The following is a 16463-nucleotide window of genomic DNA, read 5'->3' as shown; positions in this document are numbered from 1 at the left end:
GCCATCACCAAGTTTTGACCGTCTTCTAAATGTTTGTTGCATGTCTTGTGGCAACAGAACTCCGTGTGGCTTTCTTTCTGTTGCTCTTCCATAGTAGAGAGATAAGTAAAGTGTGTAAAGACTATGTGTCCTGTCAAAGGTAAGACACACCTTTTGGATTTACATCTATAAAATGTGTGTACTTACATTTTCAAAGTACACACAATAAGGTTTGTGGTTGTAATGTGACATTAAATATGAATGACTTTGCAATACCATAAATGAACTGGATATTTCCATTCAGTTCTATAAATATTTTAGCCCCGTGCAGACATGGAGTGTGGTTAATATCTGCTTCACAAAGGAAAAGGAGTGTTACTTTAAGTTTAGCAAACTCCAACTCAAAATATTACATATTTGCTCCTTGGCATTTTAAAGAATAAGTAAATTCTGGTGTCATTGTGTAAAGAACAAAAAACTTTTCACATGTAATGTGACATCATTAACAGTAAGGGTAACTTTGTTATCTTCCATATAATCGATCTACGTGTGTTACAAGAATGCTGCATCTTCTGCAGAGATCAGAAAGACAACATAAGAATTTTTGGAGAAAAGAAAATTGATTAACATTGGTGTTCATACTTACTGCTGAAATAAATTTTCTGCAAAATTACATGAATAGACCCAACAATGACATCCAGGCTGGAAAGAAAATGTTTCTTTTTTAATAGGAAGAAATCTTTGGCGTGACCGGGCTCAGAGAAGACAGCCATCTGCCTCAACCAGTTGGAGGTGAGGAGACATGAGGAGAGACGGCACCAACAAAGACAGACGGGACGGTGTTTGTCTGTTTGGCACAAGATGGGGAAAAAAAAACACTGTCCACTCCTAAATGATTTTTTGAGTCATATTACAAGTAGAACCAACTTACTTGATTGTTTTTGCAATAATTCAACGACAGTATTTTAATAAAGGTATGAAGGAGTTTCACCAGGCTCAAAGATCCTTGTCAGATCAAAGTGAGTGGAGTCCTTTGCAATTACCAGAGATATTTACCTTTTTCATCTGAAAAAAGGAAAAATAAGCATTGTGATTTCATTCTTGATTGTTGTGAAATATGCTCAAAGTGAAAATGTTCCTTGCTATATTAAAGACTTCTTCCAAATACAAAAAAGCTAAACGTCTATTATATGAAGTGAATAACATGCGTCAATACAAACTTTTTCTTTAACAAAACTGCTTTTGAATTTGAATATAAATGCACCGATCAGGTGCCATAGCATTTTTTCCCTTTGACATCTAACCCTTCAATTCTTATTTTGATTAAAACTGTTTTCTCTCTCTTCCAATTAGACACATTAAAAGAGATTTAAAAGAGGTGGTATTTTTCAACAGTACAGAAAAACAAAACGTTGCTTCCATTATAAAATATGATCTTACATAAATAAATATGTGCTTTTATCAGATTTCTTTTCTTTGCAATGACCTAAGCCGTATAAATAAGTTTTACTGTGAAAGGCGGAATAAGTTTAACCTTGGCACAGGTGGGTTCACGGTGTCACATTTGGGCCCCGCACAGTTCTGCCTGTCGACTCATCGAGTCAGCGCGCCGCTGGATTGTTCCAGACTGACGTTACGTAACATTAAAACAGCCCAACTTCCGTCAGATCAGACTTTGCGACAAAGTCGTCAGAGCAAACAGTCGGCTACATCGGACTGATGGCTGCGGTCGTTCAACACAATCCATATTAGAGACGTTTTAAAAACATTTGTGTTTTCCGGGGTCGTGCTATGTCTTCGGGAATGACAGGACAAACGCCGTGAGTATTACCTTATTTTGGAGATAACTCGAAGAGCGAGCTCACAAGCCGAGGCCGTGTTAGCCATGTCCTGCTATGTTAACGCTAGCTGCTGCGCTAGCTACCTAATAGCTTCTTGGCCTAGTAGTAAAAGTTAGCTCACGGGGTATTTGTACAATTTATTTTCACTGAAATCTTACGTTTAGAACCAGTGTCTTAGGATTAATTCCATTTGCTACTATATAAATGTATTGTTAGTCTATTGGTGGTTTGTACAGTTTAAGCTAGAATCGCAAATTGGTGTTAGCTAACTCAGCATTAGCTTCAGCGTCTGTGGAATGCTAAATTGCTTGTTTTCTTGATATTTCGGAAGGTACGAATATTATTTATTGCTCAGAGATACACATTTGGTCAAATATTATAAACTGTCTTAATGTAAAATAGTAGTGCTAAAGTGCATTAGAGAGAGGAGAAAGGAGTTGAGCTCACATCAACGTGAGCTTAACTCTGCATTGTATAAAGTATCTTCATTTGACTGTTGCACTTTTTTGTGTCTGTACGTTTTTCAGCTGCCTAACAAGTCGCTGGGATCAACCAGCACAACCTAAAAAGAGTGTGGATGTGCAGCAACAGAAGAGTATTGGCAATGCCACGCTCCCCGTCGCGGCAGAAGAAACACCAACAGGGGGAGTTGAGAAAGCAGCAGCCATGGCTGCTAAAATAAATGCCATGTTGATGGCAAAGGGAAAACTTTTAACTCCTCCACCATTACTTCCAAAGGTGCATAGTTTAAAAAAAAAAAAAAAAATCCGGAAGGAAGTCTTTTTCTGTTTTTGCAATACTAATACTTTACTTTGTTTTATTAAGAAACCCCCAAGTATCCCTGTACCAACCCCTGTAGAAGAAATGGTGGTCACAGAGGTCGACATAAATGACGTACCACTAAACTGCAGAGAACTTCTTACTAAAGGAAAAACACAAGAGGAGGTAAGTGGAAAACTGGCATAAAAAAACAAAAACCAAACTCTTTTTTTTTTTGTAACATTTAATTTCTTCTCCTGTTTTTCAGATCAGGTTATTTAGTGGAGCCGTTGTCTCAACTAAAGGTCTTTACATGCCTGAAATTGAAAAAGGAGCGGGAGGGTATGTTGCACAGGGAATTTAATGTTTTATTTTCCATGACTAGTTCTTCAGACGTCTGACACTTTTAATGATTTCTTTAAAAAAAAGAAAAGACAGAATTTGTGATGGGATAATAGTTTTGTTATGCAGAGTGGAAGTTTTGAAAGAGTGAAACAAGAAATAACACCTGGGACATTAATAATTTGATTTATGCATCTGATAATATAGGAAATATGTGCTGTATTTAAACTTTAACTTTACTGTATTGTCATAGTTTGTGTCATGCAGTCCTTTTTTTTTCTTTCAAACAATTGAGATTTGTGTGCAATACATCTCCAAAACTTTTGTAATAACGTCTTACTAGACGTCAAGTGGAAGTGTAGAAATGTTTAATTTTTTTATGTTTCAGTGAAAAAAGTTTTTGTGCACATTAGACTTGAGGGAAAAGTGTTGTTTAGTGCAAATGTTTCCCTAACGTTTGTGATCTGATTTCTTTCAGACAACGACCTTTGTATTTACATGTTCAAGGAAAAACACAAGAACAAGTCAATAGTAAGTAAGATTATTATTATTATTTCTTTTTTCAACGAGCAAATTTGATATTGTGTTTGAAAGATTCATAATGCATCTGTCAGTTTTTTTTTCTCCATCTCTCACATTTTTTTTCTTTTTGCTTTGGGATATCAGAAGCTGTGTTGAGAATAAAGGAGATAATTTCTGAAGATGTGATAAGAGCCTCAGCAGCATCCGGAGGACAGCAGGTTCCTGTGATCCCACCACTCACTCTTTACCCTCAGCCACCTCGGCCAGTCATTCCCACTCCTGTGCCACGTTTGCCCAACTCAAACTGTGTGCCGGGCCAGGGACATCGACCAGCAGCTCCTCATACAGGGGTGGGTAAACCTCATAGTTTTTGTTGTGGTTCAAACAACAAGGCTTCCCTTTGGTTAAATACCCAGAGTTAACACACTCTCACTTGTGTTTTTTATGTTTTCACGTGGGGAAAATTACATAACAGCTGTTATGTCGATGGAACATATACAGATCACAACAACAGGGATATTTCTGTTAAGATAAAGCATCTTTTAGACCAGTGAAAAAGAAAGAAATATAAAATGATAATCAAAAGCCATTATTGCACTTATAGCAATAAGTGCAAAATGTATTTCTAGCTAATTTTTTTATAGAATCAAGCAGACCTGTTAACGGAGGTAAAGAAAGTGAGGCAAATGGAGTTTGTTGCCTTCACTGAAACTCGCCTCCAAAATCAACTAGCAGAGAGAATATCCTTGGTTTGGAGTGAAAAACCTTGGATAGCTGCATTTGCTTACAAAACCTTTTTTTCCTCTAGGAAAAAAATATTTAGCTAATGTAACTGGACATAATTATTGACACCGTTTATTATTATTTTTTGTTCCCCAGAGTTTTGTGCACACTAAAATCTTTGTGGGCCTGGACCAAGCGTTACCCTCATTCAACGTGAAGGAAAAGGTCGAGGGTCCATCCGGTTCGTACCTGAGTCACATCCAGACCGAGACGGGGGCTCGAGTCTTCCTCAGGGGGAAGGGGTCCGGTTACATCGAACAGGCATCCAAACGAGAGTCTTTTGAGCCTCTTTATGTCTACATCAGGTATGTTCACTTTTTTAGACCTTCCCATAAACCTTTTAGGTGTAGTGTGAAGGATTTCCCTCTTTAAATGAAACAAATTGTAATCAACGTTGTCTGGTTTCAGTTAAATAATGAGCAGCTAATGCTCCTGCTTGCACAGAAGTGATAAAATGTCTTTTGTTTTGCTGTCTGCGAGTCCCTTATTGAGTCTGCTTCGTTCTAGTCCAACAAAGCTCTTTTGTGTGTCGCAGCCACCCGAATGCAGCTGGATTAGAGTCAGCTAAGAAACTCACTGAGAGTCTGCTTGAAACTGTAAGTTCATGATGTCACCATGTAGAAAATTTTCACCTGAGTTGGAGAATATATTCGGAGGTATAAGAAGGTGAAACTACTGAAGCGTATAGTTTCCACTGATACCCACCTCCAAAATCAATGTGGTAGTGTGAACCGCCTGATCTCGAGTCTTGGATCTTGTGTGCTCTGCACCTACCCACAGACTCATTACTGACAACAAATTAGTACTGCCTCTATGAAACTTGTCACTCATGAGTTATTTTTATTTTCCATCTTTATTCATTAGGTGAGAGCTGAACATGCCCAAATGGTGTCAGTGTACACAGCCACAGGCGCAACGCAGCGTAAGTATTATTATTACTGCTACTGGACAAATTCCAACAAGTTTATCCAGTATCAGATACTGGTTGGCTGCATTGTTCTTGTGATTAGAGAATATTCCCTTGGCATCATTAGTGGTTGAGCAATAAGTTGAGTTGGTAAGCCATACTCCATTTATTTCAAAATTAACATTCTACAATTTCATTTCAGCATACGCAGCACATGGATTTCCAACTAATAGCAGTTACTCTAGCCAGGGGTCCTGGTATAACTACCCAGCAAATGGGTATGCTGGCGGCTATGCAGCGTATCCAGGAGCCGGTGGTTACTGGAGTAATGCAAATGGCCCCCCAAGTCAATCTAACCTGTCGACAACCCCATCTCCATCTTCTCAGGCAATGATTCAGTATCCAGTGTGTCCTAGGAAACCACATCCCTTTCTTGTCCAGGTGACTGCCACACATTGATATCTTTATGTCTAGATTTTTTCAGTGTTTATGTTTCGGTCACATCAGTTTTCTTCTGTATGTTTTACCAGATCCCTACATATCTACACATTTGCATTGCAGAAAATTAGAACGTTTATCATTAATTTTTGTTCAGTAATTCCGTTCAAAAAGCGTAACTTCCACATAATATAGATTAATTACATCCGGTGTTTATATTCCAAGCCTTTATTTTTGTTAATGTTGAAGATTACAGGCTTCAACTGTAGGCTGTAATCAATTTTCTCTGTAAATTGCAATCAGTTAAAATAGATTTTGATAGCAGGTATGTTGGCCTACTCAAAAGTATCTCCATGTACTTCACCCTAAATGAAGGTGGCCCTTTTTGTAGTATTCTATGTTGATTGTGCAACTTCTGGAGCAATGAGCAGCAGTCTTTCCTACAAATGTGTAGGGTATGATATGGTAATAACTTTACATCCTATATCTAAAGATATATACTGTATATCGGTAAGGGTATTTATTTGCTGATATAGACATTTTAATTTTATTGGCTGTAATCGATAATCGAAATTAACCCCTGACACCCTGTATATCACTTTCTGTCATGAATCTATTTTAATTACTCAAAACGAGATTCTAGTTTCAGATCGAAATGCACTTCGTCTGAATAAAACAAAATGTATAAAAACATTGATAAGTTGACTCAATCTGTGGCTGTGAGGGGTTGCAGGCTGTGTGTGTTACAAGGCTTTGAACACACACAGCAGTGCACATATGTTGGTTGTGCTCTACTTAAGGATCCGGGCAGCAGTGAGACAGTGGAGCCTGGAGGATCTTTAAACACCCCCCCTGACTCAGGAAGTCTCAAAGATCACTTCCAGGAGGGGGCTAAGGATGAACAGGTTAGCTGGAGCGCTGATGGAGCGCATATTGGTTAAAGCTCATTCTGGTTGTGCTCAAGTTTTGGATCAGTTTGGGTTTCATGAGGATTTCTGAAGCTTCGCATCTGGAAACTCAATGCCGTTTCACTTGAAGTTGTTACATAGTCGCTCATAAAAAATTTTTTGTTGTTTTTTCATACCTTTTGTACATCACACCTCTCTCTTGGTATACTATTAAAATATCAGCCATTCCAGATAACTTACTCTGTTTGCAAACCCCATAAACATGAGTGAAGTAGAATAATTGATCATAGGTAAGTTTTGATTTGGAACAATATTTGTTACTCTTTGCAATTATTGCTTCATAAACAAACAAAATAGTGATTTTATTTTTTTTATTGTTGTTGTTTGGATCATAATTACAATAAATATTCACAAATATTTGTGTAAAATGTAAGGGCACTTGGCAAATTCTTGCCATCGTGTTTATCAAACACTGAGTGCGAGAGTGGCCTGTTTTAATTCATACATTTAAGAATGAGCCCATTTTTGTAGGAATCACTGAAAAATAATGCATATAGATCATTTCAAGCTTTCAAATCTTTTCATGATGAGTTAAATTTTCTAAAGTGATGCCTGACTTCCTCTGTAGCCTGCCAGCTGCTCTCCAGAGGGTCCTGCTCACCTGGAATCCACCCTTCCTTCATCCAGCGTTGGAGAGGAGAAAGTTGTAGAAAGGTTGGATTTTTACAAATTTTCTCTCAGATTTCCTTCAAGTTGATTTTGGGACAATGTTGACATTTGTATCTCTTCAGGATATTGATGCCTCCACCTCCATCGCCATTTGTGGCTCCTCCCCCCGTTACGCGCAAGAGGCCGAGGGACGCCACGCCAGAAGCCCCGGCCAGCCCGCCCCTGTCCACCCCCACGTCTACGGGTATGCACTTCTTCTCTTCCAACATACTCAGAGAGCCTGAAAGCTCAGACGTTTACTTCTGTGGAGTTCTGTATTGCATGTCGTAGCATCTCCCCCCATGGATCAATGGGGGAGGAGTGGAGACCTGTTTGAACCGCACCACTGCTGGAACTCACTAACGTGCTCTTCTTGTATATGTTTTTTGTCTTTCCCTTGTTCTCTCTCTCAACATGTGTCCCCCGGACGTGCCTGTAATGGATGTGTGCTGTGCTGCCGTTTGATTTTGATATCTTCCCTCCCTCCCGCCCCCGGCTCTGGATCAAACCAACTCAAAAACCACGCCTTATGTGGGGCTCCTCACTGGGTTTCCATTTGGTTTTGTTCTCTCTCTCTCTCTCTCTGCTCACCCCACTCCTCCCCTGTTTCTCTCCAATGTCTCCCACCTTTCCTTTTTTTCTCTCTTTTTCTCCATTTTTTTGTAATTACAGGTGTTGACGAAGAGGTGTCGGTGAAGAAGACTAAAGTGAGCATTGATACTTCTGGGCTCGTGCCCTACGGCGGAGATTCCTCAGATGAAGAGGATGAGAGGACACACAGCAGTAAGACAGAAAACCTATAACGTCTGTCATCCCCCACTGTCCCTGAGATTTTTACAGACCAAAAGTTTTAACTTTCACCATATCGACACAATGAAAGGAGAAGTCTGCCCTGAAATGACCATACCAGCATTTTTATACATTTTACCTCCTTTGTTTCCCTCTTTGGTTTATCTTTCTATCCTTCCAAAAAGGACAGGTTTTCACTATGTTTAGGCTCTTGCCAAAATTCAGGTAAAACTTTCCGTACATACAAATAAACCTGATGGGTTTAAAACAATAACATACAGTATGTGGTATATAGATTACAGTGTGTAAATTCCCAAATTATTGCGCTTTGCTAATCTAAACAGAGGTTCTTATTTCCTTTGTTCATCCATGTTTAGGTTTTTGTTGTCTGTGTCTAGATGCTCTTGCACAAGTAAGATTAAACTTGTTTGGATATATCTTTTAATCTAAAATACTTTTTAAGCTGATGTAAAATACAGAAGCTAACAGCGAGGTTGATATTTGCTTGTAGTCAAAAGTCATTTTGGGCTTTTGAAAAAAGTTAAACTTTTTTTCACTTTAATCTGACTAAATGTTGCCCTCAACAACTTTTAACACAGAACAAATGGCATTAAATCCCAGTCATTACACACATCTCAAAGTATGGAGGTACACAGGGCGGACTTCTCTAGGATGTGAATACAGCTGTATAATAAAGAGAAACTTTCTTCTTTTGATTGTCCCCCTCCAACTTTTGTTAAAGTCAGATTTTGAGCTTTGACATCTGGCCTTGCTGCAATCGCAGATTGTTTAAATACATATAAACTTCAGTGAAACCTTTTTCTTGTCTTGGAAAATGGTGTATGCCTGTTCCCATGGAATACTATAATAAAACAACTTCAGAAAGTATATTGTTTTTATTGACGCATTTCTGTCTGAACATTCATACTGTAAATTATTTTTTTTGTAACATTTAATGTCACTATAATGCAAACTGAGGTTAATTATTAGTTCCGTTCATGACCTCATTAACACCGACTCCCTGTCAGATGAAGGTGTAGTCAGGAGCTTGTATGCCATTATGTACAGTAAGTGCTCCTGGGTTGTCCAGGCTGAAACACGGGTGGACATAATTGTGAAAGTGACAGTGGAAGGTATGCAGATGTTGCTCCAGATTAGCATTGAAGAAGCTCAGAGTCCCCCTGTCGTAGTCGAGAGCCACTCCAATACGCACTGGATGCACTGTAATCCTCAAGTCTGGACTCCAGCCATTATGCAGGAACTCGTACTTATGTCTAAAAGTAAAGAGGACAATGCGATATTAGAAGGAAGAGTTCTGTTTTCTCTCATGTGGCTGGCCGCCTGCTCTGGGAAAGCACAAGACTGAGCCAGCAACTGATATCCGAATGGCTGCAGATGAAAGAAAATAAGAAATGTGACTTAAAAGTTTGCGTAGGCAGAATGAACAAACTGCCCACAATGGAGAATCACATTTGAAGCTTGTATGATATGAATGACTCGATAAATGTGACAAACGGCCTGACTTGTAATAAATACAGTTGCTATAGAAACACAAGACGAGATATTTCATGGTAGTTCCTTTGAGCTCAGGCTTTCACAGGGCTGATGCACATTTTTGTATTTTGCTTCGGAAAGGGAATTTTAAAGGCTAAAAATACAGTCCTGGCCCAGTTTCCAGGATCTGCAGTAATAGTCCTGTGGAGGATCAGCACGTTAATTCTGATAGTGGATGAAAACAAATCTGCTTGGGCTTTTGTACTGTTAAAATGAGAGCCAGTTTAATTTTCCTCTGCTTGTGCTGCAGTTGGAAAATTGCCATGCTTCAACAATTGATCAGGTTGCAAATTAAGAGCCCAGATAAAAGTAAGGAATAAATTCCTGAGCAGACTATTAAATGGTGTTACACTTAAACATTCCACTAAAGCACCTGGTATGCACAGTGGTGAAAAAATATAATGCCCTATAAAAATCTATGGAAGAGAAATAAATTTGACAATAAAACAAAAACTGACCAAAATACTTTTAGTCTCGCTTAAATGGATAAAATCACAAGTTAGTCAGTTCAGAAGCACATGATGAACATCATGACTCAGCATTCTTAAACTATCTACAGAAAGTTCCTGCTACTGTTATGGATTTAACTTTTATGATACGTTCAAGGAGGAAACCCAGCTCTCTTGAGAAAAACATGAGGGCTAACCTAATGTTTGTCAGAGAGGACAAAGACCAGGACTTATGCAAATGAGTAAATGTAATTATTTGGACACCAGAACAAAGGAAATGTTTGACCTAAGCCAAACAGCAATTCAGAAAACAAGCATCAAACTAAGAACATTTCTTGGTTTAAACAAAATGCAATGGGTGACCTAATTTTCCGGTGGATATAACGTGACAGACTGGAGTTGTGCACCGTTTACCTGGACGGGGTGCGAATGTGTCTCATACACCAGGAGCTACCATTGGCCCCGAGGTACGCGTCCCTCTCTGTGTCTTCGTACGCAACTCCGACACGAAACTCCGTCTCATCGTCCACCTCGACTTCCCAGTAATGCCTGCCTCGCACTGGAATCAGATCCCCCAAAATGGCTACACATCTGTACATAAGCACACACACATACATACGTAAAATTAAAGGTACCGCTGGATGTTTCAATGACGCTTTGTCGCACAAGCAACTGTTGGACACTTCACCTTGTGAAAGTGTTGTCCTCAAAAGCCATCGCCGTTATGGGCAACTCCTCATCTCCATAGAATATAGTGAAGCCGTCTTCTGACATGGAGAGACAGGGATGAGCGGTGTCCTCCAGAAGGTAGAAGAAGGTGCCTGTTCAGTCATCACATAATAACAGGGAATTTCTTGTTAGGATATCTACAAACTTGAGGCTCCTTTTCCAAACAAGGCCATTATAACCGACTGTGTTTTCTAACAGATCCATTTTAAAATTCCTTGTTTTAGCACTGTGCATCCAATAGAGTTTCATTTCATGGAGTGCTAGACTGAGATGTAACCTAACATAGCAACTTGATTAATAAATTAATAGCTCAGAATATTGTGTCCTCTACTAGTCAAAACCACTCAAAGATTTCCAGCAAGCAAGGTTGTTTTCTGTTTTTACCAGTTGTGGAGATGGTTATAGCATCACTCCTGTCACTTGGACCTCCAATGTTGACAGCTCTTACAGAGATGAGGTATTGCCGCCCTGCCTGCAGCTGGATCAGACACTGACAGGTGGGCACGGCCACTATAGACCTAGACACAACACAGGAAGGAAAATAAAATCAAAACTTTCTTTCTTAAATCAAGTTCAAATCAAAGGTCACTTTTCGAGTAGTTGTTTTTTACAGCCAGGTCAAATTTATTATACCTCATCCTTTGCAAAATACCAAACAAGTAAATTCAGAGTTGTAATGTGGAGCTTTAAATAGTTTGTATTTTGCAGCAAGCTGATGAAAAATAAGAAATGACTAAGTGTGAGGACACACTTCCAGCTGAGGCAAACACTGCTGCAGGAGCTGAAGCTAAGAATAGATTTTCTAGGACAGAGAACGTCTTGATTCAGCAGCTCTATAACCAAGGGACCTGGAAAAATCCCAGGCCTGCACAACCCTGGCTCTATATGAAGATGATGCAACAACAAGCCTTGTGTCTACCAAAGCAGATGAAGAGTGCTAATACCTTAGGGAGCAGTATGTTGCACATCCCTGACACCTTAAACATTTTTTTTTGTTTTTCTTACATAATCATTGAGAAAGATTGAGGTGGGTATTAATAGCTCGGTTCTTACTCAGTAATGCTGTTCTCTGTGCCAACAGTTCCGGTCTCACTGAGCTCCACGGTATAGGAGTCTACAGGGTTGGTGTTCCCTGACTCCCATCGGATCAGAGCAGCTTCTGGGCAGCTGCTGCACTCCCTCTGCTTGATCACAGGAGGCGACGGCACTACAGAAACACGATTTGGGCTTTCATTAATAGTGTCAAGCCTCTTGAATACTTGCAACTGAAGTTATACCAAAAAAAAACAAGCTAGTATCCAAATGCAACAATCTTGCTTTTAAAGTCTAAGAAATTCTCAAAATTATTCAACCAACTGAATATAATTCTTTATCAGAGCACACATTAGGAAACTAGATGTGATCTCAGGCACAACTGATGTCAACAATCAGAGGTTTTTTCCAGCATTATTTGGATTGGGTTTGTGAGACTGAACACTTTGTTCATGGCAACATCTCACTGAGTGTTAGAAATATGACTAAGTTCAAGAAATTCAGAGAAGAGATTATCATCTTGAAAAGTTTAAGGGGTGCTACTATGGATTTTCCAGACACATACAGTAGTGCCATTTATAGCACAATCAAGTAACTATGTTACCTTCAGTTGTTATAAAAATTTTAGATAAATCAAATATCAATTTGAATTTGCAATTTCACGTCCCTTTTTTTAAGAAGCTCCTGCTCCACTATGACTTGGCTTCAGAGGATGTCCTGGTAAATATTAGAATGCAAATCAATGGTGACCGACTTGAACTCTCATTAGTTGGGGATTTGAAAAAGGCGGGAGCAGCACACAAATCCAGAAATAATAGTGAATTGGAGGCCCTTGTGTATGAGCAGCAGGCATAGAGTCCTCAAGGATGCTGCCAGAAGCTGGTGCCTGGCTATATATCCCATTTGCAGCAGGCCAGAAAAGCAAAAGGCTGCTCTACTAAGTGCTAAATACTCTCTTCATGAACTGGTTGAGTAATTTGGAGATTGCAGTTTTCATTGAAAGTGCAATTCGAAGAAACCACTTGTAATAGCACATGACATTACAGTTTTGTTTAATTTGACAATAAATCTAATTTGCAGTGGCGGGTGAATGATTTTCAGTGCACCTATAGTGTTGTGAGGACACCGTGGCACTAAATTACCTGTCATGTACAAGGCCTTCTCACTCGCTGGGCTGATGCCTGTTGTGTTGGTAGCCGTCACCCAAAGCTCATATTGAGCATTGGGGAGCAGTTCTGTCACAGTGCAGTGGGTCTCCTTCACTTTTACCTTGCTTTCTGAAAAAACAACAACAACAACAACAAAAACACATCCGTTTAGTTGGACTGTTGCTGAAATATATATATAAAAAAAAAACAATTCTACAACACTATATTTGTAATGGTAGTGTGAAAGCCAGTGAAAGCTTGCCATACCCTGCGGTGCACAGGTACCGTCTGCGGGCGTGTCCTCCAGCACCGGTCGGTAGTAAAGCTCATAGTACTCCACCGTGTCGTCGGAGAATAAGCTCCAGCACACATGCAGGGAGGTCTGGGTGGCCGAGTTGGGCAACTGCGGGTTGATCACTGGGGCAGACGGAGCTGTTTGTATGACGCAAATACACAGCCAGTCCACTCTTGTTATCGAGACACTAACCAAAGAACATGTTAAAATAGCTTCATCTAGTAAACTTTACATTAATTTAAATGAGCAGTACCACTTTTGCCAAGAAGAAAGTTCAAGTATCCAATCAGAGAATTCCTACAGGCTTGTTGCTAAGGAAGACTATATTTCAATCGGTACGCATAATTTTTATGCTGGATCTACGGGCATCTTTGGTGGAATGTGTATAATGTCTGGGCAATCTCTGTATCACAGAGTTTTCTATGTTGTGCATTATTCCGATATCCTTGTGATTTCCTTCAATAGGTGATTCGTTTATGATTCAGACCTGGCACAATATTGATGGAGTCCATCATGGTTTTCACATCTGACAGATCGGCCAGCGGCGTAATGAATTCCAGACTCGTCGACAGCGAGAGGTCGACGTCCTCCTTGGCAAACTCCTCGACTCTAGTTAAGCATACAGGTCATTCTGGTAAATTACAAGATTTAAAACAAAGATGAATGTTCAAGTGCCATGCCATCTGGATCACACCTTAGCATGAACATTTAAACAAAGCAACATTTATGTTACCAAGAGTTTATATGTTGGCTATGTGCTATCGATGTTAGGTCCTCCCAAATCACTCTGCAGTTCCTGCTAGTGTCACAACATGCACACACAGAGCAGCTTCATGATTACCTTTTAACAACGGGCATAACTGTCTGTCAACAAAAGTCAAAAGGAATCTATCAAACAGGATTATTTATTTTTTTTACATTTACGTTTTGAAATATCATAACTGATGTGTTTTATTTTGTGTATGAAAAAAAAAATCTCTAACTAAACCAAGTTGAGTTACCTTTAGGAAAAGCCTCTTGTCCTGGCAGCGGTAAACCTCCTGGGCGGTCTCGATGAGCTCCTTCGAGGTGTCCAGCGCCTGCCCACAGGCCACCAGCTGGTTGTACAGGGACTCCAACTTACCCTTCTTCTCCTCCTGCAGTCCTGTCTCCCTGTCGTCGTAGCGCTGGGACAACGTCTGCAGCACGTCGTTGTAGTGCTGCTCCAAGTGCTGCTCCTGGCGGCCGAAGTTCTCCTGGACCAACATTCAGGCGATCCGATGCAGTTTGAGACTGAAGCATTGATCTGCATGTTCAGTTCTGTTGCTACATGCACTGAGAATGGACCAGGGTTTCAAGAAATGTACCATTTCAAATTCCAAGGCAGACTAGAATACTGAAATTGCTCCCTGGCAGATTTTCATCACATTTAAGTGCAAAACTTTTACCTACTGTAAGGTGAACCGTGAAACAGTGCAATGCAGAAACTGGATTCTAATTTGTCAGAAACTTAAAGGGTAATTTTGCAGATTTTTAGCCAGTTGCAATAACTTAAGTAACACCTACTTCAAAATCTATAACAATGAGATTACAGATTCAGAAAAACTAAGATAGGAATTCCATTGCATTGAATCAGGTTCAGATGAAAACTTATGATCTAGGAAGGCCCGGAGATCAAGAAAGCAGTGGAAGTAACCTGTGGTTTCTGTCACTAATTCACAAACTAAAATGTCAAAACTGGACAACAATCAAATAGTTGTGTTGTAGCAAATCAAACAGAAATAATGTATTTAAATTGTGAGTCAAATTAAATGTCTAGAAATGAAATTTAGATCACACCATGTCATTTTCCTTACCAACCCATTTTAACTTGCGACTTGCCAAGGAAAGTCAAACCCAATAATAACAAAAGGGTAATGTGTATATTTCAACAGCATATGCTATTTGAAACCTGTGTGGATTGAAATAACATATGAAGCTTTCACTCCCCTAATTTGTTTTTGTTTTTAATCATTCGAGATGTTTGTTGCATAAAACTTTCACACAGAAATATAGATTTACCTCCACAGTGAGAAAGATTTCCTCCAAATGACCAGCAAAGTTCTCCATCTCAGCAACCTTCCCCTGCAGCTGATTCCTGGTGGAGGTGATCTCACCCTGAAAGCAGATGAGACTCAGGGTCCAACACTTTCCTAATTTCATTTTTTTTTTGTCAGTTATTTGTGAAAAACTGGTTTAAAGGCAAATTAAACCCCCAAAATTTAAGAATGAATTAACAAATGACATGCTGTTGTGGTGTTAGTGCCCCTCACCTCACATTCTCCCTTCTCAAACACATCATCACGTCCATCTTCTGCCCCAGTGGGGGACGGACAGCTGTCTTCACAGGGTTCGAACCGCAACGACTCGTTGGTGTTAACTGAAAACCTCTGGAAGGTCCTTCCTGCAGGCTCTGGAACAACAGTGTATGCCTCCATGCTGCTCGATTCTCTGCTGAAGTCCTGCTGCTCGCTCTCTTCTGAGATCACATCCAGCCTGCCCCCTCTGATGTCATTCAAGTCCATGAGAGCACTGACTGTGCACAGTGGACAGGGGTCTGCAACATACACAGGTTGAAGAACAGATTCCTTCAGATCATTCTTTTCTAAATTACATAAGCGTGTAGGTCTATAAAAATGTGTAAATATAAATAAATAAGAATTTAAAAATCTGTAATTGTGTTTTAGTGACTTGCTTCTGATAAATAAATTAAACCGGGAGTTATGTGGAGCAATTAATAAAAGAATTAACTCAATAATTCACTAAAATAATCTTCTCTCTGAATAACTGATCCGGGGTTGTTTTTGTGTCCGACAAGCAAACTTTGTGAGGGGTCCAATCCCTAAAGCTGAGCCTGTGACAAAAATAGATGCAACTCACACTGCTCATATGTCACAACTATTTCAAATATCTACACCAGATTTGTTTCTTTCAAACATGCGATCTATATTATGCGAACAGAGACGTTTTCTTGGTATTGTAAAATATAAATTACCATACCGGTATCAGCAGGATTATTTGAGTCGGTGATTTAGGATGGAAATCCCCCAACAGCTGATTTAAAGGTCAAAGTTGAATGCAAAACATGGAGTGTTGTGGTGCGTTCGTGTAACCTCGTAACATTTCAACATGAACCTAATGACCACATTTTGATTTGACTTTGACCTAATTTATGATTTAGTTCCTGTTAATTTCGTCTTGAGTTAGTAATATCATATTATTGACATTTGTCTTAGGTACAATAGATATCCTAGCTTAACTG

General features: G+C 39.5%; 2 protein-coding genes across 2 annotated transcripts; one reads left to right on the top strand and one right to left on the bottom strand.

Annotated features, from left to right (window-relative positions):
• Positions 1 to 1642: 1642 nt before the first annotated feature.
• On the top strand, positions 1643 to 8864 carry LOC116718177 (KH homology domain-containing protein 4-like). The gene is made up of 14 exons (XM_032559880.1): positions 1643 to 1799; positions 2348 to 2558; positions 2646 to 2765; positions 2848 to 2921; positions 3400 to 3452; positions 3588 to 3793; positions 4323 to 4531; positions 4762 to 4822; positions 5091 to 5148; positions 5336 to 5574; positions 6372 to 6476; positions 7108 to 7193; positions 7271 to 7392; positions 7860 to 8864. Exons 1-14 carry the CDS (start codon positions 1771 to 1773, stop codon positions 7988 to 7990), a joined length of 1704 nt encoding a protein of 567 aa, XP_032415771.1. The 5' UTR covers positions 1643 to 1770; the 3' UTR covers positions 7991 to 8864.
• On the bottom strand, positions 8696 to 16281 carry fsd2 (fibronectin type III and SPRY domain containing 2). Its single transcript, XM_032559878.1, has 13 exons — positions 16202 to 16281; positions 15475 to 15758; positions 15224 to 15319; positions 14185 to 14418; positions 14025 to 14047; positions 13671 to 13792; positions 13156 to 13320; positions 12883 to 13017; positions 11762 to 11915; positions 11093 to 11226; positions 10668 to 10800; positions 10394 to 10570; positions 8696 to 9250 (listed from the first exon to the last, which is right to left on the bottom strand). Exons 2-13 carry the CDS (start codon positions 15724 to 15726, stop codon positions 9001 to 9003), a joined length of 1875 nt encoding a protein of 624 aa, XP_032415769.1. The 5' UTR covers positions 15727 to 15758; positions 16202 to 16281; the 3' UTR covers positions 8696 to 9000.
• Between the last annotated feature and the right edge of the window lie 182 nt (positions 16282 to 16463).

Source organism: Xiphophorus hellerii, chromosome 4, assembly GCF_003331165.1.
Source record: "Xiphophorus hellerii strain 12219 chromosome 4, Xiphophorus_hellerii-4.1, whole genome shotgun sequence".
NCBI lineage: Eukaryota > Metazoa > Chordata > Actinopteri > Cyprinodontiformes > Poeciliidae > Xiphophorus > Xiphophorus hellerii.
Note: the sequence above shows the minus strand (reverse complement) of the source record. Positions and strands in the feature narration are given on the sequence as shown.